The sequence below is a fragment of the Mesoplodon bidens genome, assembly GCF_964165515.1.
Source record: "Mesoplodon bidens genome assembly, chromosome: X".
Classification (NCBI taxonomy): domain Eukaryota; kingdom Metazoa; phylum Chordata; class Mammalia; order Artiodactyla; family Ziphiidae; genus Mesoplodon; species Mesoplodon bidens.
The window spans coordinates 94,460,256-94,482,276 of record NC_138163.1 but is presented as its reverse complement, the minus strand read 5'-3'; the positions used below and the strand labels follow the sequence as shown (position 1 = coordinate 94,482,276).

Below are 22,021 nucleotides of genomic sequence, written 5' to 3'. Positions count from 1 at the left end.
TTTCTGATGTTGAACCACTCTTGCATTCCTGGAATAAATCCCACTGGATCATGGTGTATAATCTGTTTAATATGCTGTTGGATTCTGTTTGCTAGTATTTTGTTGAGGATTTTTGCATCTGTATTCATACGGGATATTGGTCTATAATTTTCTTGTGATGTCTTAATCTGGTTTTGGTAGGGCCAAACTTTTCAGTATGGGTTCACTTATCAGCATTCCTGAATGTACTGTGTTAGCTGAAGCAGCTAGGAGTATTTCTAAGATTTGTCCTATTGATTGATTGAAACCTGGGCTCAACAGTAGCCTATGTTAATTGAAGATGCCAGATGTACAACGTAGAGGGAGGAATCCAAATGCTAGTGGCACTGGTGGTATAGTGGTGAGCATAGCTGCCTTCCAAACGTTTAGAGTGGTAAGAGTGTTGGAATCAGTTCATCGTGTGTAACCCATTTAACTCACCCTCTAACTATGTGGACACTCCTTTCACAAAGGCTTTGAGAAATGCATTATGAGGTGTGGCAGAGACTAGCTAGGTGGTCACTAAGCCTGTTTCCTCTTCCTGTTTGGGGCAAATTCAGATTACATTTTCCAGCACCCCTTGTGGTTGAATATGACCACTGTCTGAGTTCTAGCTAATGGAATGTGAGCAGAAGTGATGTACACTACAACTAAGCCTAGCTCATTAAAACCTCCCACGTGGTCTTTTCTTCTTCTAGTTGGCTGGGATGGAGATGACAATAGTACAATGGCGACCACGTTTTGAAGATGGCAGACCATCTACACAGAAGGTGCCTAGGACCCTGAATCACCACTTAGAAGAGGGCAGCCCAGCTATTAACAACTGTTTTGGAAGATTGCAGGAGTAAGAAGTAAATTTTATTGTCTTAAATTTCACAGATTTTTTTTCTGTCCCAGAAAGCTAACTTTACCTTAACTAATACATAAATGTTGCCTCCTTAAAAAACATTGCAGTGGGTTTTTTTTTTTTTCCTGTAATTTGGGGTCATGGTGAGAGATGGGGATGATAGGATCACCTTCAGAGACAAGTTGCGTCTGATTCCCATAATGCATAGCAGAGCCATAGCAGTAATCAGAATGGTGATTTGACCTGTGGGGATCTATAGTGGTGGCTAATTAAACGTGGTTACTCTAGGGCCAAATAGATGGACAGCCTAATAAGGTCCTACTTGATTTATGTAACCAAAAAAATCTAGTCTAGCAAATTGAGGCTCGATCTAGTCCCCGAAATGTAGAGTCCCAGCCTCTCCCCCAGTTCACGGACTGGAGCCCCTTGAATGAAGGGGAGGGTCTACTTACTACACCTTTCACAAGGGTGTATGGTGAACTCTCCCTCCTTGCTTTTCCCACAGGAACCTGCAGCCAATGTAACTGTGCCTTGGGGACAGGGAAATACCCAGACCTTTTGAAATAGACTGGATACTGGTTCTGAGTTAATCCCCTGTGACCTAGACATCACCATGGTCCACCAGTCAGAGAGGGATAAAGCATGCGTGAAGAGTCAGCCTGAGTCCTTCTCATATTGGGCTCACGGGATCGCAAATCCCATCCTGTGGTTTGCTGGTTCCTGGACACATTATGGGAATACACATGGTATAGATGGCATAAAGGGTAGGAGAGCTACGTATGAAGAACAAAGTAGTGAGTGGAAAGATCAGACTGAGGATCTCTTCTAGAAATCAACAGATAAGAATAAAGAGATATAAAATATTTTTTAAAAAACTAAAGAAATGGGGGGGGGGTAATATTAGAAGCGGCCACATTGTGATAATAGGAATCCCAGACGCAGAGAAAGATAAAAATGGAAAAACGGATCTATTTTGTGAATGAATGCCTGGACACAGGACACCATGTGACCTGTGCAAGCTGAGCTGCCATGGCAACATGTGTTAATGGTCCCATCAAGCCATGTGGTTGTCTATGTGCAGCAGCACTCTGCCACCAAATAGAGTAAGCTGCCTGAGCAGGTGGCTCATACTCCCACTGGCTGCACTGCCGTCCCTTTCTCACACCTGAGTCTCATGGGGCGTTCCCTGTGACCAGGTGACTCAGAGGCACAATATCCAAGCTTGGTTCACAGATGGCTTTGCATAATATGCTGGCACCAGCTGGACATGTCTAGCTGCAGTGTGATAGCCCCACTTAGGGTTGATCCTGGGGACAATGGGAAGGGAAATTCTCACTGCCTGATTGCATAGATGGTTAGAGGTGTAGATACCACTGATTCGTGAGTAGTTAGTAATGATTTGGCTAGGTGGTCAAGGACTTGGAAAGAATAGGATTGAAATATTGTTCAAGGAGGAGGTCTTGGGAAGAGGCATATGGATGTCCCTTTTGGAATGGGCACAGAGTGTGAAGATAGTCACGTCGCACATAAATGAGCACCAGAGAGCATCCACTATGGAGAAAGATCTCAATGAGTTGGACAAGATGTCCTGTCCTATGGATGTCAGCCAACCTCAGTTCCTTACCCAATGGACTCCTGAACAAAATGGCCATGGCAGCATGCGTGGAGTTTAGGCACGGGCTCTATAATATAGACTTTCACCAAGGCCAGTCTGGCTATAACAACTGCTGAGTGCCCAACCTGCCGACAGCAGAGGCACACCAAGCCCCACTATTGGAACCATTTGTCAGTGGCAACTGATTACAGAGGCAGTACAAAATGAAAGCATTGGACCCCCAACATTTTACTGGCAGGAAGCAGACTGGGGAAACTACTCAGCCGCAAATATGTGATACCTTTCATGAAAAAGGAAGAAAGGCACAGAGGGTGGGACCAGGAGCCCAGAAAGCAGAGCCAAGAGCCATGGAGAATTATTCCCAGGCCTTGAAACCTAATCCAGGAACTTCCACGTGCCCAGCGGGATTTCACAATTGCTATAGACCAGTGACTCCTTTATGTCGCCCGTTTCGCGTTTTTTAAATGGAAGGGGACGTCCCTGGTGGTGCAGTGGTTAAGAATCTGCCTGCCAGTGCAGGGGACATAGGTTCGATCCCTGGTCTGGGAAGATCCCACGTGCCACAGAGCAACTAAGCCCGTGCACCACAACTACTGAGCGTATGCACTGCAACTACTGAGCCCATGTGCCGCAGCTACTGAAGCCTGCACGCTCTAGGGACCGCGCGCCGCAACTACTGAGACTGTGCTGCAACTACTGAAGCCTGAGCGCCTAGAGCCCGTGCTCTGCAACAAGAGAAGCCACTGCAATGCGAAGCCCGCACACCGCAACGAAGAGTAGCCCCCGCTCTCCACAACTAGAGAAAGCCTGTGCACAGCAAAAACCCAACACAGCCAAAAATAAATAAAATTAAGGAAAAAAAAAAGAAATGGAATGTCCGTAGCAGTATCCAGTGTCTGTTGCACCATCGTATGTTGGGTGTGTCGGGGACAGATAACTTGTCTCTTGAGTTTCACAGATCTACTGGTGGAAAACAAATAGAACTTAAGGACCCATACTTAAGGAATACACTGAAGGAATCTCATTCACACCTGGACCTGATTTAGATGAGATTCTGGACTTTGAGGCAATGCTGTAATGGAGTGAGACTTTTTCAGACCTTGGAAAGGGGTGAATGTATTTTGCATGTGGAAGGGACGTGAATCATTGGGGGCCAGAGGACAAACTATAGTAGTCTCCAATATGGCCCCCAATGATCCCCACCTCCTGGTATTCACATCCTTGTGTAATCCCCTCCCGAGTGTGGTCTGGATCTGGTGACTTACTTACTTCTGGTGAGTGGAATATTGCAAAAGTGGTGGGATGTCACTTCTGAGACTAGGTTATAAAGACTGTGACTTCCATCTTGCATGTGCACAATTTTCTCCCCACGTCCCCCCCCCCACACACACACCCCCGTTTCGTCTCACTTGATCAACTCTGTTGAAACAAGTAGCCATGTTGTGAGTTGGCCTGTGGAAAAGTCCACATGGCAAGGAAACTGAGGATGGCCTCCAGCCAACAGTTGGCAAGAAACTGAGGCCCTCAGTCCAACAACCCACAAGGAACTAAGCTGAGCTTGGAAGCAGATCCTTCCCCAGTCGAGCCTTGGGACAAATGCAGCCCCAGCTGACACCTTGATTGCAGCCTGTGAGAGAGCCTGAAACAGAAGCCCAGCTAAGATGTACCCAGATTCCTGACCTACAGGAACTGTGAGATAAATGTCATTGTTTTAAGCCATTGTTTTGAAGTAATTTGTTATGCAGTAATACATGACTAATACAGGCAGGCATGGAGGTTATATACAAGTTCAGCATATGGACTTCTACCTACCAAGGCCAATCTGGCTATAGCACTGCTGAGGTCCCATCTGCCAATAGCAGAGAGCAGCATTGAACCCCTGCTATGAATTATGTCCTGGGGGCAGACTGATCACTTTGGACCCCTTCTGTCATGCAGCACAGGCTGTAGGTTCACAGAGATTTAACGGGAGTCCCAGCTCTGCCAGGCTGATATTGCCTGAGCTAGACGTGTTCTTCGTAGAGTCTGTTTCCTGTGTTACCTGACAAGGACTTTGTGAAATATCTCACGTGGAGCTTGGCACCCAGAAAGGAGTTCACAAGAGGCTTTTCCCCTCCTTTTCCTGGAATGTGTGTGCCCCAGGGGCAGGGAATCCATCTGTCTGTCCCCAAATCCCTTTTCTTCCATCATTACAATTTCAGGGCTTCTGGGAAGCATGGTCAGTGTCTACCCCTTCAGGGCCCTAGTGACCATGGACCTCAGACCCCAGGCCCCACTCCCCTGGGGTAGCTTACCAATGAGCTTTATGCACTGCAAAGGGAACAGAGTGAGACTCCAACTGCTGTTTCTGTCTCCCTCCTTCTGAGCCCAGACTGCAGGCCCCTGACTGGAAGTGGAGGCAGAGGACTCAGGCCTGGGCCTTGCCTTCCCTCTAGGAACTCCCAGTACGGGAACCTGGGGGTGGGAGAGTGTTTCAGGCACCCACCTAAGGCACGGTGGGGGCACTAGGGAGGGGGAAGGGTTTGGGGCAAATCCTTAGAGGAAATGATGTGTCTTCTCATCCCTGTGTCACCTGCAGACTCAGGAGCCATTCTGAGGGATATGGCAGCCTCTGGGAGAATGCAGCAGCAAGGCAGTGTCTCTACAGTAGGAAATGAGGTGAAGATACTGTGCTCCCCCAATCCTCTCTCTCCCCATCTCCCACTCATCTGGGCCCTCCCAAGGCAGTCACTCCTCCCTTTCTAGGTGAGTATCTGGGGAAGGGGGACAGATCTGCACCCAGAGCAGGCTCTCTGGAAGATGTCACATTTCATCTGGGTCTTACAGGATGGTGGCCAGCACCACTCCTGCAGAGCTCCTGGGATGCACATCACTGTGAGAGATGGGGCAGGACGGTGCAAAGATGGGAAATGCTGTCTGGAAACCAGTGAGCCCCTTACTCTGGAGGACCTTAGCCTGGGCCTAGTTCTTGAGCCTGGGAGCTGCTGTAGGTCGTAGGCACCCTCTTCCTCTCCTGTGAGGCCACGTCTTCTGGGGACTGCCTCGGGGTGGGAGTGGTAATGCAGCGCCAAGACTGAACCCCTTCCTGTCCCTGTCCCAGCTCTCATATCCCAGTCTCCTCTGAGGTGGTCTCCAACCTTCTTTTCATGCTCAATTCCATACAGGTGGACAAACAAAAGACAAGCCTTTCCCCGTGGACAGGGGTATCCACTGGCCCCTGCCTCCCCTTACTTGCACAGCCCAGTGGCTCCTGGCCGGACGACTGAAGGAGGCAGGGCTGAGCCAGAAATTAAATCAGAGCCCATCAAATGCCCCAGCAATCAAAGCTGCTAGAAGTGGGTGAGCTTTCTCACTCACCACTAGGCTCCCATTAACTGGAAACCTTGAGAAGGGGAAGAAGAGCAGCAAAATGAACCCACTGAGCATTCAGATGAGAAAGGGGAGTGGCAGTGTACTGGGGCATCAGGGCCTGGCTATCAGCCTTTAAGGCCTCTGTGCAGCACCTTGAGAGAAAGGAAAGCCCTTGCAGAGCCCGGCATGACGGGAAGCTGGTGGGCTGGCTTAGCAGGGCATCAGTGCTTTTGCTTCCTCCTCTGTATCCTATCATGAGCAGACTCTGAACACACAACATTAAGGACTACAGAGTGGTTCTTAGCCTTTGGAGGGACAAGGATCCCTTTATGAATCTGATGCAATGTCTTCTTGCCAGTAAAACAGATGCATGCAAACCCCCATAGAAACACATAAATTCTGGTTATGGTCTCTGATTTTAGAAACCCTAGCCACCCTCATTTTAAAGACGTTGGGTCCCAGGAGGGGGAAGAAAATTCTGTATTTAAAAGTGAACTCGCCTTGAAACCATTATGCTAAGTGAAAGAGCACAGTCACAAAGGATCACATATTGTATGACTCCATTTATATAAAATGTCCAAAACAGGCAAATCTATATAGATTAGGTGGTAGCCTAGGAGTGGGGGACCAGGGGAGAAGGGTGATGCTTAAGGAGTGTGGAGTTTCCTTTTGGAATGACGAAAATGTTCTAAAACGTTTTGCAGTGATGATTACACAACTAGAATATACTCAAAGCCACTGAATTGTATACTTTTAGGGAGTGAACTGTGTAGTATGTAAATTGTATTACAATAAAGCTGCTTTTAGAAAGTGAACTCGGGGGCTGTAAGTTGCCATACACCTAGCTTTAGTCCTCATTCACAGAGGCAGGAAGAACCCCTTTACGGTAGAGAAAAACCAGGGAAGGGTCCCTGGAAGACCCAGCATACGGGTCGACAGGAAAGCATTCCAGAATGAGATTACGTGGGGGGTGGGGGAGTGGTGGTAGTGGTGTTAGGGGCACCGACCCCCTGTGCAGTCGAAGATCTGCATATAACTTTAAAGCCGGTCCTCCATATCATCCTCGGATTTGACCCACCAGGGTAGTACAGTAGTATATATTTACTGGAAGGAATCTGCGTTTAAGTGGACCTGCACAGTTCAAACCCGTTGTTTAAGGGTCAGCTGTGTGTGTGAGCGCGCGCGCGCGCGCGTGTGTGTATCTTAAGGGCAGTGAAGCATCATGGATAGTTTTAAGCAGGATGGAAACATCCCTCTGAATCACTGAATTGTACATTTAAAACAGGTAAATTTTACGGTGTATAAATTATACCTCAATCAAGCCGAGAAGCAAAACAAAACACCCCCTCTGGAGGCTTGAAGAGAATAGACTGGAAGGCATAAAGTTGGAGGCGGCTGCGGCAGGAGTTTAGTGAGAGGTGCCAGGGCCTATCTGTTGGGAGATGGGGAAAACTGGCTCAGGGGTAGAGTGGGAGGAGACATGGGATGTCTTGCCCATGGTTAAGGAAAACCTGGTAGAAGGCAGTTTCAGAACCCAGAGCTCCTTGGCTTCAGCCCTCATGCTCCCACCAGCACTGCAGCTCCTCCACTGACAGGTAATGGAGACACTGTTCTCCCCCACCAAAGAGAAATGCACTTCAGAAACATGTTTCCAAAAAATGTTGCTAAGGGTTTTATTTCTAACAAGAGGAAAATAATAAAATAAAATTAAAATAGGCTTCAGTTGGAACCAAGTTTCTTGTTTTGCTTTTTTTTTCCTTTTGAACAAACTAATTACACACCAACAATCTTCTTTTATTACAACATGAACCCAGGAGGAGGAAAGGAGACAGGGCAGGACATGGAGGGAAGATCAAGGTGGTAGTGAGGACAAGCACCAAAAGCTTTCTTCAGATCACAGGGAGCCCTGCTCAGCTCCCCAACCGAATTCACTTAAAATAAAAAACTGTGAGCACAGCTATGTGAAGTTTCCTCCTCCTGGGTGGAACAGTCAGGGGAAGGGAGGAGAAGGAGGCAAAGGGAGGAGGGAGGCAGGAGAAGGGGGGAAGGAGGAGAAAGAGTGAGGGGGGAGGTGAGGTTAGTGTAGCATGGCCTGGCGAGGGCCACAACTGGGGAGACAAGGGAGAGGAGATTCCCCCAGTTTGCATATGCACTGGCCGTGTCTCTGGAATGGTGCCGGCCCAGCCCCAGCCACCTCCCTGCCCACCTGCCCATCTGTCTATCTGCCTCAGGTGTCTGGGAATGCTGGTTAGAGGCTACCAGGGAGGGGGACTCCAGGGGCCGGCCCCCAGGAGCTGAGGTCTGAACAATACCTTGGAGTCAGAATATAAAAGTCAAGGGACTCGGGGATGGGCTGGGGTGGGGGGGGTGGCCATCCCCCCTACTCGCCCACCTCCCAAGAAGCAGGCCTGATGGTCAGAAAGAGGATCCTTGAGGCCAAGGGGTCTCTGTTGGGGTCTGTGCTAGGCTCAGCCACTGTCACAATTGTTGCTGAGGCGACTGCTGCGGGCAGGGCACGTGCAGCCGGGGAGTCAAAGTGGAGAAAGGGGCCGAGGAGCCTGAACTGGCCCCTAGTGCCGGCTCCAAGCCATTCTGGTTCTCCTGGGTGCCGGGGCTGTCAGTGGTGGGCAGGGGTGGGCCCTCACCCCCTGTCTCCTCCTCCAGCTCCTCCTCCTCCTGGGCCTCCTCGGCCTCTGGCCCTGAGCTCCGTACCCTCTTTGGCTCTAGCTCCTCTCGGGCTGGGTCATCGCCCTCCCCACCCCGATCCACCTTCCGCCGCCGCCGCCTCTCCAGCGCCCGGCCCCGTGCTCGGCTCCCATGGCGCTCTGCCTTCTCCAGCTGTGAACACCAATGGGCAAAGAGAGGTGTGGGACAGTGGTCAGGCCTGGGCTCCCTGCCTGCTTGGCCTGACCTCCCATCCCTGCCCATGATCCCTCCTCTCCTCACCTCCAGAAGTGTGCGGATCCGCTCCAGGTTTGGAGGCTGCCCAGCCTGCAGCAGCTGCCAGATGCTGTGGTTCTCATCCAGGGTCACCTCAAGCAGATCCCCCTCCAACATGAGCTCCTCCAGGGGGGCCCGGGTTGCCTCAGGCAGCTCCAACACAGGGCCAGTCAACTGTGGCAACAGCGAGGACAGCAGCTCCAGGTCTGAGGGGTTGCAGGGACAAGCTGGGTTAGAGGCTGCTCCCGGTCGTACCCCCCACCACGACAGAGCCGAGGACCACGTGGGTCACTCTGGTGAGATCCAATAAACAGCCTACCCACACCTAAACCTACCTCTCTTACCTGAGCCCTCCCCCGGGGCTACCTTCTCAGGACTGGTCATGCTGTCTCCATTCTCCAGCAACCCCTGCACCTGCCGAAGAGAGCAAGGACAGGTAGCGGTAACTGAAGAACCAGACCCGATTGCTTCCCCACAACCTCAGACTTGGGACCCTCCACCTCCGGGAGGAGGGCAGACACAGGCTGCCGGCATGGAGCATTGCAGGGATCTGGAGAGGAGGCAGAATGGGGCAGGGAGGCCAGGCCAAAGGAGACCAAAAATCAGAGAGCAGGGACAGGGCTGGAGCCTAAGTAAGGGTGAGGGCTAGGAGACAGGAATTTGAGGGCGAAAGAGCTGGGCTGTGCAGCTCACCTTAGGCATATCCTTGCCACTGCCTTCTCTGAGAGGGTCAGAGGCAGGGGCTGAAGGGTAGGTAGGGGGCTCCTCGGGCCTGGGTTCAGCCTGCAGCCGCTGGCGAAGCTCGGCCAGCCGTCCCAACACAGCAGTCACATCCTCAGAGGCCAGAGCCTGCCTGGCACGGCCTTGCCAGCTGATGGCCCTCTCTGTGAGGCACTGCAGGGCCTCACCCTCAGGCAGCCGCACAGGCAGTCTCTGCAGCGCTACCAGCAGTGCCAGGATGGTCTCCAGGCGTGGGCGCCGTGAGCGCATGCACAGCGGACACAAGAATTTGGTGTCCCACTCCCACCAGGCCAGCAGTGGGGATGAGGTGGGACTGGGCCTTGGGGAACTGAGGAGGCGGGGTACCGACACACATCGCCCATGGAACCAGTCCTGACACAGGTCACACTGCAGAGCTCCCACCCCGGCTGGCACCTGCCCACACACACAGATGGAGGTTGCAGAGGAAGCTGTGGTCGATGATGCCAGTGGACTGGGCTTGGCGGAGTTGGTGCGACGCAGCTGCAGAATTCCCTCCTTCTCCTTCTGTTCCCCCTCCTTGAAGGCCACGATCTGCCGTGCCCAGGACAGGGGAGGAGAGGTCAGCACCCCAACCCTCCTTCTCTGGCACCATGAATACCCCACTCCCAAACCAAGAGAACTGGGGCCCAGGGAGCAAGTGGTCTGCTCATGGCCACCTGGCTCAGACACTATTGTCACCAGGCTCTTCTCCCCATCTGGGCCCAAGCTCCTTACCACAGAGCCTGGGTCCCTGAGGTCCTGCGCAGACAGCCCCAGCAACTCTGTGTCAGATTTGTACAACCCCAGCTCCTTCTCCATCCACCGGCTGCGCTTGGTGCTGTCTGAGCCGGCATCTGCACACGGGCAGAGCACCTGAGGCAAGGAGACAAAGGAGCAATGTCCAGGCTTCCCCTCACTCCCACCCGCTCCCTCCCCTGCCCAGCACCCCCAAAGCCCCACTCATATGAGCTGTCTCACAACAGCTGGGCCAGAGGCAGGAGAGGCTGTGGGTCAGGGTCCTAGGCCTCACCTCCAGCAGAGTGTAGCAAGAATTCTTCTTGAGAAAGGTCTTGGAGGCCTTCTCCCTCCAGGAGTGCGCCGTCAGTACCTGCAGCTCTAGCTGTCTCAGCTCCTCCAACCCCACAGGTAGGTCCCGGCCAACAGCCACCAGGCCCTCCAAGTCATCCAGGCAGGGGTAGTGATCACCATTCTGGGACAGGGGCAAGAGAAAGCTCATTTCAACTTGCCAACATCTATGATGCTACTCTGTGCCTGGCCCTGAGCTGGGAAGACAGACTGGAATCACAGTCTTGAGGCAGAAAAAACAGGGATCATCCTAAGGAAGGCACACCCACCTGGCTCTCTCTTACAACTCCTATATCCATTGGCTCAGCCTCTGGATATCCAGTCAGTCCCCAGGACCACCAGACTAGTTATTTTGTTGTGGTTTGCCTCTTCTATCCTCCCTGCCCCCCACCATTCTCATCCTAACCAGCATCCTATCTTCCCTCAGGCCAGCCTTGCAACCTTTCTTCACAATGCTCACCAAGCACGTTTTGCCTCCTCACGATGTGCTGTGACCCCTTCCTCTCTCTAGCCAACCCAACTCAACCCAGCACAACGCAATGTATGCCATCTCTCCCAGCTGGACTGAAGGCGGTGGGGGGCGGGGGGCAACAGGGTCCTCACTTGGATCTCGTCCACATCAGCAATCCAGGCCCGGGCCTTAGCAAGAGCCTCCTTGAGAGCCTGGATGTTGGGCAGGTGAACAGGGATGTTTTCTGCCTCATGAATTATGGCCTCAAGCGTGGCTGGTGGATGCTTCTGCCTAAAGGTAGGGAAAAGAGAGGCCTCAGTGTGGGGTGGTCTGCCTGACCAGAAGCCCAGCCTGACTTCCAGATACAGCGGTATGAGCCCCTGGGGCTGCTTGCTGCTTGGGCCTATTTGCTTGTATTTTGCCTACGCACGGCTGTCAGTCCCTGCTTGCTCCAGACTGCACGCACCCAACTTCTGCCATACCTTCATGCCTCTGCGCGTCCACCAGTCTGTCAGCCTGCTGGCAGTGCCTACACACACAACCTGCAGTATTAACCTGGTGCTGCAGTTTGTCAGATTGTCCCCTGCATGGTGTCTTTCTACTGACACCTGTCCATCTGCCTTTTGGTACTTGTGCCTGTGAGTGTGTGCACACGTCAGCCTGTGGAGCTAGTCCTCTATATAGCTCTGTATCTGTCCATCTCTGCTTCTCCGTAAGACTATCTCTGCCTCTACGTGTACTATGGAGTTTAAAAAAAAAAGATAGGAAACAAAAAAGGCGAGGATAGTCAATACACCAACACAGGAGTCTGGTGCCCAAGGCCACCCATGGGAATCATCTTCAGCTTCTCTGCTGAACTTTGAAGGTTGCGGTAGAACAGGGAGGGGAAGAAGCTAGACCCACCTGGCCTCCAGGCAGAGATGGGCCTTCTCCTCCCAGCGTTCAGCAATGGTCAGTAGCTCCTGCAGTTCAGCTCGGGCCTTGTCCACAGCAGGGCTAGGGGCTACACTGGCACCCGCGACCAACAGTCCCCGCATGACAGCCAGGGTGCCCCTTCGGGCTGAGGGGGCCAGTGTGCGTTTCATCTCATCCAGCCATCGCGCCTGTTCCACCTGCCGCTGGAGCTGCTGGGCCTCAGGTACCTCCACCCCCAGCTGCCGCCCTCTCTCCAGCAGGGACTGCAGGAGCCCCGGACTGGAGGGCAATGAGGCCAGGGCCTCACGGGCTTCAACCTGGTAGGCTTCCACCTGTTCCAGAATACCCTACCAGAACACAGATAAAGAACAAACTCCTCAGCAGGGCTCACACAGAAATCCCACCACCACATACCCCTGCCCTACCTACCTTCTTACCCTCCAGTAATTGCGAGGAGAGCCTAGCACGGGCTGGGCTCTCTTCCTTTGCCAGGCCCTAAGCAGTGGTTCCCAACACTCACTGCCCGATAGAATACCCTGTGGCATCTGTTAAAATGCAGATATCTGGGTCCACTCCTTGAGATTCTTAATAGGGGTTGGTCAGGAGCCTGTGCTTTATTTAAGTCCCCAGAGGACTTTGATGTATAGTATCAAGAGACCCTCTGTCCTAAAAATGCTCTGCTATGCTTGGCCTTCTCACAATCTCTACACTCATACTGGTGTCCACTGCCCTCTCCATCCCACTCCTCTACCTTCCTGAACTTGACTCAGCTTTCCAGGCCCACAAACATCCTTGTGACTTCCTTTCTCCTCTTCCACCTCCACCAGGAAACCTTCCCTTGACTATGCATCCTGTACCTGTACCCTTGTCACCTGCCCCTCAAATCCCATTTCTAAGAGGCAATTTGCTAAGAACCCGTTGCCTCCTACCTCCCGTTATTCTCACACGTGCATCCTGTCTTGCCCAAATACTTGCAACTTTTGAAAGAAGCCAAGAATGGCCTGCTGCTCAGGTCCCCCAATCCCCTCCCCGATCCCTCAGCAGCACTTCAAGCCCACCCTTCCTCACCTTGACATCCCCAATCTGGTGCATGGCACAAGGCAGGTTGTTCATCTGGTCCAGAAAGGCCCGGAGCTCAGCCAGGGTCATCTGTAGACCGGCCACCCTGTAGGGGCTATGGAGTTTCACATGTAGGGTTTCAAGTCCAAACCCAGTCCCCTCCCTCCATCTCTGTGCTAAGGGCCAACACCTTTCCTCATCCCTGCCCACTTGACCTCTCATACTTCACAGTTCCCCACAAATGCCCAGGTTAGGGGGAGGGTTTTAAGATACATGCAAGTTCATATGATGGGGGGAAAGAATTAGAAGAGAGGAATATAGTATATATTTGGTGGGGGAAGCTGAGAAATTGATGGTAACAGAAGCTGGATAATTTTAATCCATCTTCTACTGTGAACTCTATGATCAGTTTATGCTTCTGTGTCCTTTTCTTGTCCCTAAACCTCCCACAACACCTCCCTGCCCACAAAATCCCTCGGCCTGTCTGAAATCAGTACCTTCAGGTACTGATAAAAAGAAACATTCCTAGCTTTCTTAGCACTGAGGCGCTCCCCTCCATTCTAGTTGCCTGGCCTCCCTGCCCTCCCCAACGCCTCCAACTGCAGTGCTTGTCAGCTTCCTGCTGATGTCATCTGCCTAATGGTACTCAGAGTCCACCCCTCCCCCCGCCACAGTCCTTCTCCTAGGTGCTGGCTCCTCAGCAGGCTACCTGTGCCCAACACCTCATGCTGCCATACCCAGCTTCCTGGCCGCTGACCAGCCCCAGAGCCCGGGACACGCAAGCCTCTGCCTCGCTCAGGCAGTTCTTTAGTCGCTGCAGCAGCTCACTGTTAGGAAATCTCCGCTCACGGGCCTCAGACTCTAGTGCCCTCAGCTCTTCAAGGCCTGGAGAGAGAATGAGAGCAGCAAGGAGTAGGCAGTATTGAGTAAGGGCAGAGGAAGGGGGTGGGGGAGTACAGAGAAAAGGGAATAGAACTTGCCTGTGGAGTCCCTCCGTCCCCCCATCACTCACTGCGCTTCCGCCCATCCTCCACCTCCAGGGCCACTCGCACTTTGTTGGCCCAGGTGTCAAAGGACTCAGCCCGGACCTTCAGCTTATGGAGCATGGCAGGGAGCTCATCCAAGGTGTACCGATATCTGGAGGAAGAGGGCAGGGAAGAGCACATCTGGCCCAGTTCTGCATCCCCCTCCTCAGCCCACTTCCTCCAGGTAGGCCCCCTGCTCACCGCAGGTACTGCCGGCTACTGGAGCACTTGCAGAGGTCATTGATGTGGGAAAGGCAGACAAGGCCGTCTGGGCAGTCATAGCAGGCTAGGGCTGATAGAAAGCATGTCGTCTTGCACTTGATGCACTGGCGCTCATCATCCGGGAGCAGCTCAAAAGCCTCTCGCTCAGCTTCCGTGATGCCCTGGGGGTGATCATTATATAGAACAAGAAGAGGGCTGCAGAAACCCCTAACTCAGCCACCACTGAGCCCCACAGTAGAATCACTGAGCCCCACATTAGACTCAAATCTGTGCTAAGAGCTGTGGGGGAGACAAAACTCCACAGAGCACACTGCCTTTGTGAAGTCCAAACTCTCAAAGCTGGGGGAATCACATGAAGCAGGGTAAGATCAGTGTGGGCTGAGAGGGAGAAAAATCAGGTAAGATTCAGATCAGCAGAAAGGACCTTTGGGGTGAGAGAAGGTGAGGAAAGTGGTGGACCAAGGCACCAGAGAGATGACAATATGTGGAAGTGGCCAAGAGAAGTGCCATGTACTGGGGAATAATGCTAGCTCCCCGGCACTCAGCGCCCACTGTGTTTCAGGCACTGTGCTTGGCTGCTTTATCAGCACACTGCACACACATCTATAACTTAGAGAAATAAACTCTACGTGCTTGTGTTCAGTGTTTAAAGATACAATTTTTCCCCCCCAAAAAACATGGCCTCCAAACCTAAGCCAATGACTTTATCTGTTGATTAGATGAAGAAAAAGCAATCCCTTCCAAAAATGGAGGAAAAGCCAGCTATCTTGGAGTAATTGAAAGACAATATAATGCTATACATTATGGGCAATTTTAGGGATTTTAGAGGGAAATTTTGATTCTAACGTTTTTGTCTTCTATACCAACCTAACTTCTGCATAAGTCCATTGTACATTACAAATCCCGCTCTGCCACAAATGCGCTCTGCACATTACAAATCCTGCTCATAAGATGAGTCCACTGCACATTACAAACCTAGCTGCGTTGATATTGAGTAAATTATTTAAACATCTCTGGGTTTCAGTTTCCCTACTTTGTAAAATGGAGACAATAGTACTATCCTCATTGGGTTGTTATGAGGATTAACAAAGGTAAAGTGACTAAGGACTTAGAAAAGTATCTTAGCACTTAGAATAGTGGAACTACAAAAGGCCCTGAATAGCCAAAGTAATCTTGAGAAAGAAAAACAAAGATGGAGGTATGAAGTTTCCTGATTTCAAACTATATTACAAAGCTGCAGTAATCAAAACAGTATGGTAATGGCATAAAAACAGACCAATGGAACAGAATTAAGCCCCAAAATAAACTCTCGTATATATAGTTAACTAATATTTGACAAGGAAGCCAAGAATACTCAATGGGGAAAGGATAGTCTCTTTGATAACTGGTCCTGGGAAAACTGGATAATCATATGCAGAAGAATGAAATTGGACCTTTATCTTATATCACTCACAAAAATTAACTTGAAATGGATTAAAGACTTAAAAATAAGACCTGAAACCATAAAACTCCTAGAAGAAAATATAGGGAAAATGCTCCTGGACATTGGTCTTAGCAATGATTTCTTGTACATGATACCTAAAAAGCACAAGCAACAAAAGCAAAAATAAATAAGTGGGACTACATCAAACTAAAAAGCATTTGCACAGCAAAAGAAACTATCAACAAAATGAAAAGGCAACCCATGGAATGGGAGAGAATATCCTCAAACCGTCTATCTGCTAAAGGGTTAATATCCAAAATATATAAAGGAATCATACAACTCAACAGCAAAAAACCAAACAACCCGAATAAAAATTGGGCAAAGGACCTGAATAGACGTTTTTCCAAAGAAGACATACAAATGGCCAACAGGTACATGAAAAGATGCGCAACATCACTAATCATCAGGGAATGCAAATCAAAACCATAATTATCACCTCACACCTGTCAGAATGGCTTATTATCAAAAAGACAAGAGATACCAAGTGTTGGAGAGAATGTGGAGACAAAGGAACCTTTGTGCACTGAGATGGGAATGCGAACTGGTGCAGTCACTTTGGAAAACAGTATGAAGGGTTCCTGAAAAAATTAAAAATAGAACTACCATATGATCCGGAAATCCCTCTTCTGGGTATATATCCAAAGGAAATGAAACCAGGATCTCAAGGAGATATCTGCACTCCCATGTTGACTGCAGCATTATTCACAATAGCCAAAATATGGAAATAACTTAGGAGTCCATTAGTGGATGAATGGATAAATATGTGGGGGGGGGTGTGTATACATACATACACATATAAAATGGAATACTATTCAGCCATAAGACATAAATCCTGCCATTTGTGACAACATGGATAGACCTTGAGGACATTATACTAAGTCAAACAAATCAGACAAAAAAGACAAGTATTACAGGATATCACTTATATATGGAATCTAAAAAAGCCAAACTCATAGAAACAGAGTAGTGGGAGTTCCCTGGTGGCCTAGTGGTTAGGATTCCGGGCTTTCACTGCCGAGGCCTGGGTTCAATCCCTGGTCAGGGAACTGAGATCCTGCAAACCGGCTTGCAATGCAGCCAGAGAGAGAAAAAAAAGAAAGAAACAGTAGCATGGTGGTGGCCAAGGGCTAGGGAGGTAGGGAAAATATGGAGACGCTGCTCAAAGGATACAAACTTCCAGTTAGAAGATAAGTAAGTTTGGGGGATCCAATGTACAACATGATGACTATAGGAGGGGAAAAAAAGAATAGGCGCTCAAAAAATATTTACTGATATTGGCTCTAATCTTCAGATAAGGATACCTATTTCACAGGCCTGTCTCATTTTGCTAAGGAGGAAACTAAGTCTCAGAGAGAGTAACTTGCCCAAAGTGAGAATCTAACTGCAGCCTACTTTGATTCTGAAGCCAGAGAATGCTGCTGAAAGGATGAAGCCCCTAGATATTCTTGGATCATGGACTCCTTTGAGAACTGGATGCAAGCTATGAGCCCTCTCCCCAGAAAAAGACTCAAACACACACACAGAATCTTTGACAGAAGTTACGGGGTCCAAAACCCTTCTCCTTAGGTAAGGGCCAAGTGTAGAGAATTCTGAGTGTTAGGATGGAAACATCTTTTCCCACCTTGCTTTGACTCCTTCTGTAGTGTAGCACAGCCCCAGAGGGATCATTCAATAACAGCACTGAACAGAGAGAGCAAATGATGCCCAGAAAAGCCCAGGGGCTCACCAACTAACACCACAGACTGACAGGCCCCAGACTTCCAACACTTACCACAGCTGCAATTCTCCTTACAACCCATGCTCATAGGAAAGTTATAAATGAGCTTGAAAATAAGAAAGTATTACCCTAAATTTTCTTATTTTAAGAAAAGGGATCCAGCAAGGGATTCCTCAGGACCAGCATTCCTTTGGAATCCTATGGAGGACTCTCACTAAGTCAACTCCCTAACTGGGCAGGTTTGGAGCTTAAGAAGGCAGCTGGGGCTTCCCTGGTGGCACAGTGGTTGAGAGTCCACCTGCCGATGCAGGGGACGGGTTCGTGCCCCGGTCCGGGAGGATCCCACATGCCGCAGAGCAGCTAGACCCGTGAGCCATGGCCACTGAGCCTGCGCGTCTGGAGCCTGTGCTCCGCAACGGGAGAGGCCACAACAGTGAGAGGCCCGCGTACGCATAAAAAAAAAAGAAGGCAGCTGAACTACATGAAGAGCAGTCCCACTCATCTACAAACAAAACTGACATGTTATGAGAAATCTATTAAAGACCGCCTTCTACTCAGTAATGTTAACCTAGTTTGAGCTACTAAACTATATGAGTGTAATAAAATGGCATTTCTTAAGAAATGTTCCATATTTCTATCATTTTCTTCATGTACTAATATTACCAATAATAGCATCTGCTACACTGCAAGTGCAGCAACAGATGCTTTGACATAAATCACCTTACTCAAGCTTTACAACCACCCTGCAAGTTAGGTATTTATCCCCATTTTAGAGTGGGAAAGTGAGACTTTGAGAGGTTAACTAACTTGAAAAGGTTATCCAGCTTACCAGCAAGTGGGGGTTTCATATGTCAGTTGGTCTTGGGTTATTTAAATAATGATGCAATAACATCATTAGCAATAACAGCACCTGCTATGGGTCACTTACTTAAACATCTTAAATCCACTCAACTATCCCAAAAGATAAGCACTATTATCATCCCCATTTTTTTTCAGATGGGGATACTGATGCTCAGTGAAGTAAATTAACTTACTAACAGTTATCAGTAAATGGCAGAGAATGGAATTGTAGTTTCCAATCCAGATGTGTCCAGTTCTTTTCACTACTCCCTAAGAGGAGAGGCTACATCTTCTACTTCTTCCTCCCCCCCCACCTCTGCCAGACTAGGGTACCCAATCCAGGGCACTCTCCCCACCACCCACCTTCTCTAGCAGGGCCTTTCGTAGACGCCGCTCCTCCTGCACCATGATGAACATCTCCTTATGCACAGCTGCTGCCAGGTTCAGGTCCAGCTTCTCTGGACAGGCAGCCATCTTGCAGATGAGTTCCTCATGGGAGAAGACACAGTATCTTCGGAGCCGGCGGTAGTGCTCAATGCACTGGCGCCCAGCTGGCAGCTGTGGACAGGTTCAAGGTTGAGTATGGCCAAGTCTGGAGGCGATGGTGCCTCAGCCTCCCCACAACCGTCCTGCTTTTCTCCCTGCCATCCCATCACACTCCAGACTCACCCAGTCAGCAGTGCAAAAGTTGACAGCCTCAGCAAAGTTGTAGCCTTGGTTAAAGCCACTGTGGTAAGCACGAGGGAAGGTAATGACAAATTCTCCTGCACACTGGTTTGTGCGGACAACCTGAGGAAGAAAAGCCAAAGTCATTGAGACAGAGATCTAAGTGCAGGGTCCTTAAGGAGAGGAAGGAAAGTCTCAGGGAACACAGTCTGGCAACAGATTCCCAGACCCTCGACTCCGAAAGAAAGGACCACTGGTCTCTGCTCTCAAGGTTTTGATTTGTGATGACAGGAAAATATGAGTCAAAAGCGGGAAATGTACATATACCAAAATATTTCAACTTCCCTAATAATTTTTTTTTTTTTTTGCGGTATGTGGGCCTCTCACTGCTGTGGCCTCTCCCGTTGCGGAGCACAGGCTCCGGACGCGCAGGCCCAGCGGCCATGGCTCACAGGCCCAGCCGCTCCGCGGCATATGGGATCCTCCCAGACCGGGGCACGAACCCGTATCCCCTGCATCGGCAGGCGGACTCCCAACCATTGCGCCACCAGGGAGGCCCCCTAATAATTTTTTAAAAATTCAAAATATCACTTTTCATTAAGCTGGACATGTTTTTTCATTAATTTTTGTTACCAGTCATGTAAGCAGTTTCAAGAGCCAAGTGGTTCTATAAGATTTGTTATAAAATCAGCAGACCCGGGGCTTCCCTGGTGGCGCAGTGGTTGAGAGTTCGCCTGCTGATGCAGGGGACACGGGTTCGTGCCCCGGTCCGGGAAGATCCCACATGCCGCGGAGCGGCTAGGCCCGTGAGCCATGGCCGCTGAGGCTGCGCGTCCGGAGCCTGTGCTCCGCAATGGGAGAGGCCACAACAGTGAGAGGCCCACGTATAGGAAAAAAAAAAAAAAAAAAAAAAAATCAGCAAACCCTGCCATTCTCTATTCCCCAGAGCCATTCATTTTCACCTCTTCTGATTGTTTTGGCATTCACCTTAACCGTCCTAAATAACATGCCTCTGGACTATATTAAAAATAGCCTCCTATGTCTCAATTTGCTTAGTTTTCTGTGCATGTATTAGTAATTTAATCCCAACCTTTTGCACAAGTGTCCAACTCTCCTCTCTCCTATCACTTTTCACCTCTCTGTAGCAGTCTCTCATGGAGCCTTATGATCTGTTTCAATTGGGACCAGCTGCCCTCCCTGGATTGTCACTCTCCCATGATAGATCTCCTGTTTCCTAGATCCCATGTCTTCCTCTTTCTTGGTTTGTTCCTTTGCTGTGCTTAAGCACATCATCCAACAGCTTCCTGAGAAACCGTGGGAAGAACTTTTTTAAAAAATGCCTCTATTCTACTCTCAACCTTGATAATCTGCACATAAAATTCTAAGTTGAAAATCGTTTTGGAAAAAAAAAAGAAAGAAAATAATTTTGAAGGCACAGCTCTAATCTTCTAGATTCCAGTGTTGCTTTTGAAAAATCTAAAGCTGTTCTGACTCCTAATGTTTTGAATGAAACCTGTTTTCTCTCTCAGAAAGCTTGTAGGAGTTTTCTGGTCCCATTGTTTGATATGAAAATTCACCAGATATACCTTGGTGTGGATCTATTTGCATTCATGTACTGGGTAGGCCCTCTGATTCTGGAAACTGTCATTCAGTTCAGGGAAATTTTCTTGAACAATTTCTTAACAATTTGATCCTTTCAGTTTTCATTTATTCTCTTTTCAGAGAGAATTATTTGAATATTGAACCCCCAGAACAAATTCTCTTTCTCTGCCTTTTTCCATCTTTATCTTTCTATTATTTCCTTAACTGTTTATCTTCTAAGCTTTTATTTTTTTGTCTTCCATTTTTGCTATCTTAATTTTAATTTTCGTTCTCAGCATGTTCTTTTAAAATAGCATCCTGTTCTTATTTTATGTTTGCAATATATGCTCATTTCTGAAGGTATTAATAAGGTTTCTTTCCCTTTTCTTTTTGAAGTTTACTTCTCCCTGCCTAGCCTCCGTTTGTCCAAGCTGCTTTTGTACCATTTGGTTCTACTTTGTTTATTCTAGAATTTTCTCAGTTGTCTGTTAATCTGTGGCTATCTAGTTATATTCAAGAGTAAGAAATGAAAAGGCTGAATGAAAGTTCTGAGTACAGAGGTGAAGTTTGTCAACTGTGAGCCACTGTAGAGTGAAGCCACTTAGTTTGGGAAACTCTAGGTCTTTCCTTTGGGGCCAGTCAGATTCCCCAGAGAAAACTCTCCTATTTTTTTGCCTGAAGGAAAAAGGTCTGGCTGCTATTGTTCTAAGAGCCAAGTGGAGGAAGATGGCTGGGAACCTCAGCATTCAGTAGGTATACAATGAATACTACTAGTTTCACTACACTTCTACTCTCAACTGTACCTAGAAGACCTCAATCCAGAGATCTATTTCAACCTCTTTGAAAGTAAATCTCACAGTCTTTTGCTAGAGTGAGGGAGGGTCACATTTCCAGCTGCCCAGTGTGGGTGGGGATCCCATAACTGCTGCTGCTTTTTTTTTTTTTAATTAATTAATTTATTTATTTACTTTGGGTCTTCGTTGCTGCACGTGGGCTTTCTCTAGTCGCGGCAAGCGGGGGCTACTCTTTGTTGCGGTGCTTGGACTTCTTATTGCAGTGGCTTCTCGTTGCAGAGCACAGGCTCTAGGCGCGTGGGCTTCAGTAGTTGTGGCATGCGGGCTCAGTAGTAGTGGCACACGGGCTTAGTTGCTCCGCAGCATGTGGGATCTTCCCGGACCAGGGCTCGAACCCATGTCCCCTGCACTGGCAGGTGGATTCTTAACCACTGTGCCACCAGGGAAGTCCCTCCCATAGCTTCTTATATAAATATGAACCAATCTTTATTTTTACCCCATTTGTCTTTACTCCCGGAATGTCTGCTGCAACCAATTACTGAACCTTTGGGGGGTACTGAGGTATAAATCAGATTGGTTCTCAGATGTTCCAGAACTGGCTTAAGATTCAGTTTTCTTATTTGTTTCCTAGTTTCAAGAATTTTGTTTATCATTGTCTCTTTTCTTGTTT

At 49.2% G+C, this 22,021-nt stretch overlaps 2 protein-coding genes across 16 annotated transcripts in view; one reads left to right on the top strand and one right to left on the bottom strand.

Annotated features, from left to right (window-relative positions):
* KANTR (KANTR integral membrane protein) overlaps window positions 1-7,504 on the top strand; it is a 60,569-nt gene extending 53,065 nt beyond the window's left edge. For 2 of the 4 annotated variants that reach the window (XR_014014152.1, XR_014014153.1), the window contains 3 exons: window positions 717-862; window positions 5,059-6,516; window positions 7,412-7,504. The gene's annotated coding sequence lies outside the window, so the exon portion shown is untranslated. Of the gene's footprint in view, window positions 1-716; window positions 935-1,370; window positions 1,713-5,058; window positions 6,517-7,411 lie in introns of those variants that run through there. The other 2 variants (XR_014014154.1, XR_014014155.1) reach the window with 2 other exon arrangements.
* KDM5C (lysine demethylase 5C) overlaps window positions 7,491-22,021 on the bottom strand; it is a 32,662-nt gene continuing 18,131 nt past the window's right edge. For 4 of the 12 annotated variants that reach the window (XM_081221343.1, XM_081221349.1, XM_081221350.1 and 1 more), the window contains 14 exons: window positions 18,980-19,099; window positions 18,674-18,868; window positions 14,250-14,431; window positions 14,036-14,160; window positions 13,761-13,908; window positions 13,033-13,138; window positions 11,953-12,311; window positions 11,202-11,340; window positions 10,543-10,722; window positions 10,248-10,385; window positions 9,465-10,064; window positions 9,116-9,185; window positions 8,778-8,977; window positions 7,491-8,669 (listed from right to left, as the gene is read on the bottom strand). In XM_081221343.1, the coding sequence (XP_081077469.1) occupies window positions 8,310-8,669; window positions 8,778-8,977; window positions 9,116-9,185; window positions 9,465-10,064; window positions 10,248-10,385; window positions 10,543-10,722; window positions 11,202-11,340; window positions 11,953-12,311; window positions 13,033-13,138; window positions 13,761-13,908; window positions 14,036-14,160; window positions 14,250-14,431; window positions 18,674-18,868; window positions 18,980-19,099 (2,922 nt within the window). In that variant the 3' untranslated portion in view covers window positions 7,491-8,309. Of the gene's footprint in view, window positions 8,670-8,777; window positions 8,978-9,106; window positions 9,190-9,464; window positions 10,065-10,247; window positions 10,386-10,542; window positions 10,723-11,201; window positions 11,341-11,952; window positions 12,312-13,032; window positions 13,139-13,760; window positions 13,909-14,035; window positions 14,161-14,249; window positions 14,432-18,673; window positions 18,869-18,979; window positions 19,100-22,021 lie in introns of all 12 variants that reach the window. The other 8 variants (XM_081221345.1, XM_081221341.1, XM_081221340.1 and 5 more) reach the window with 5 other exon arrangements.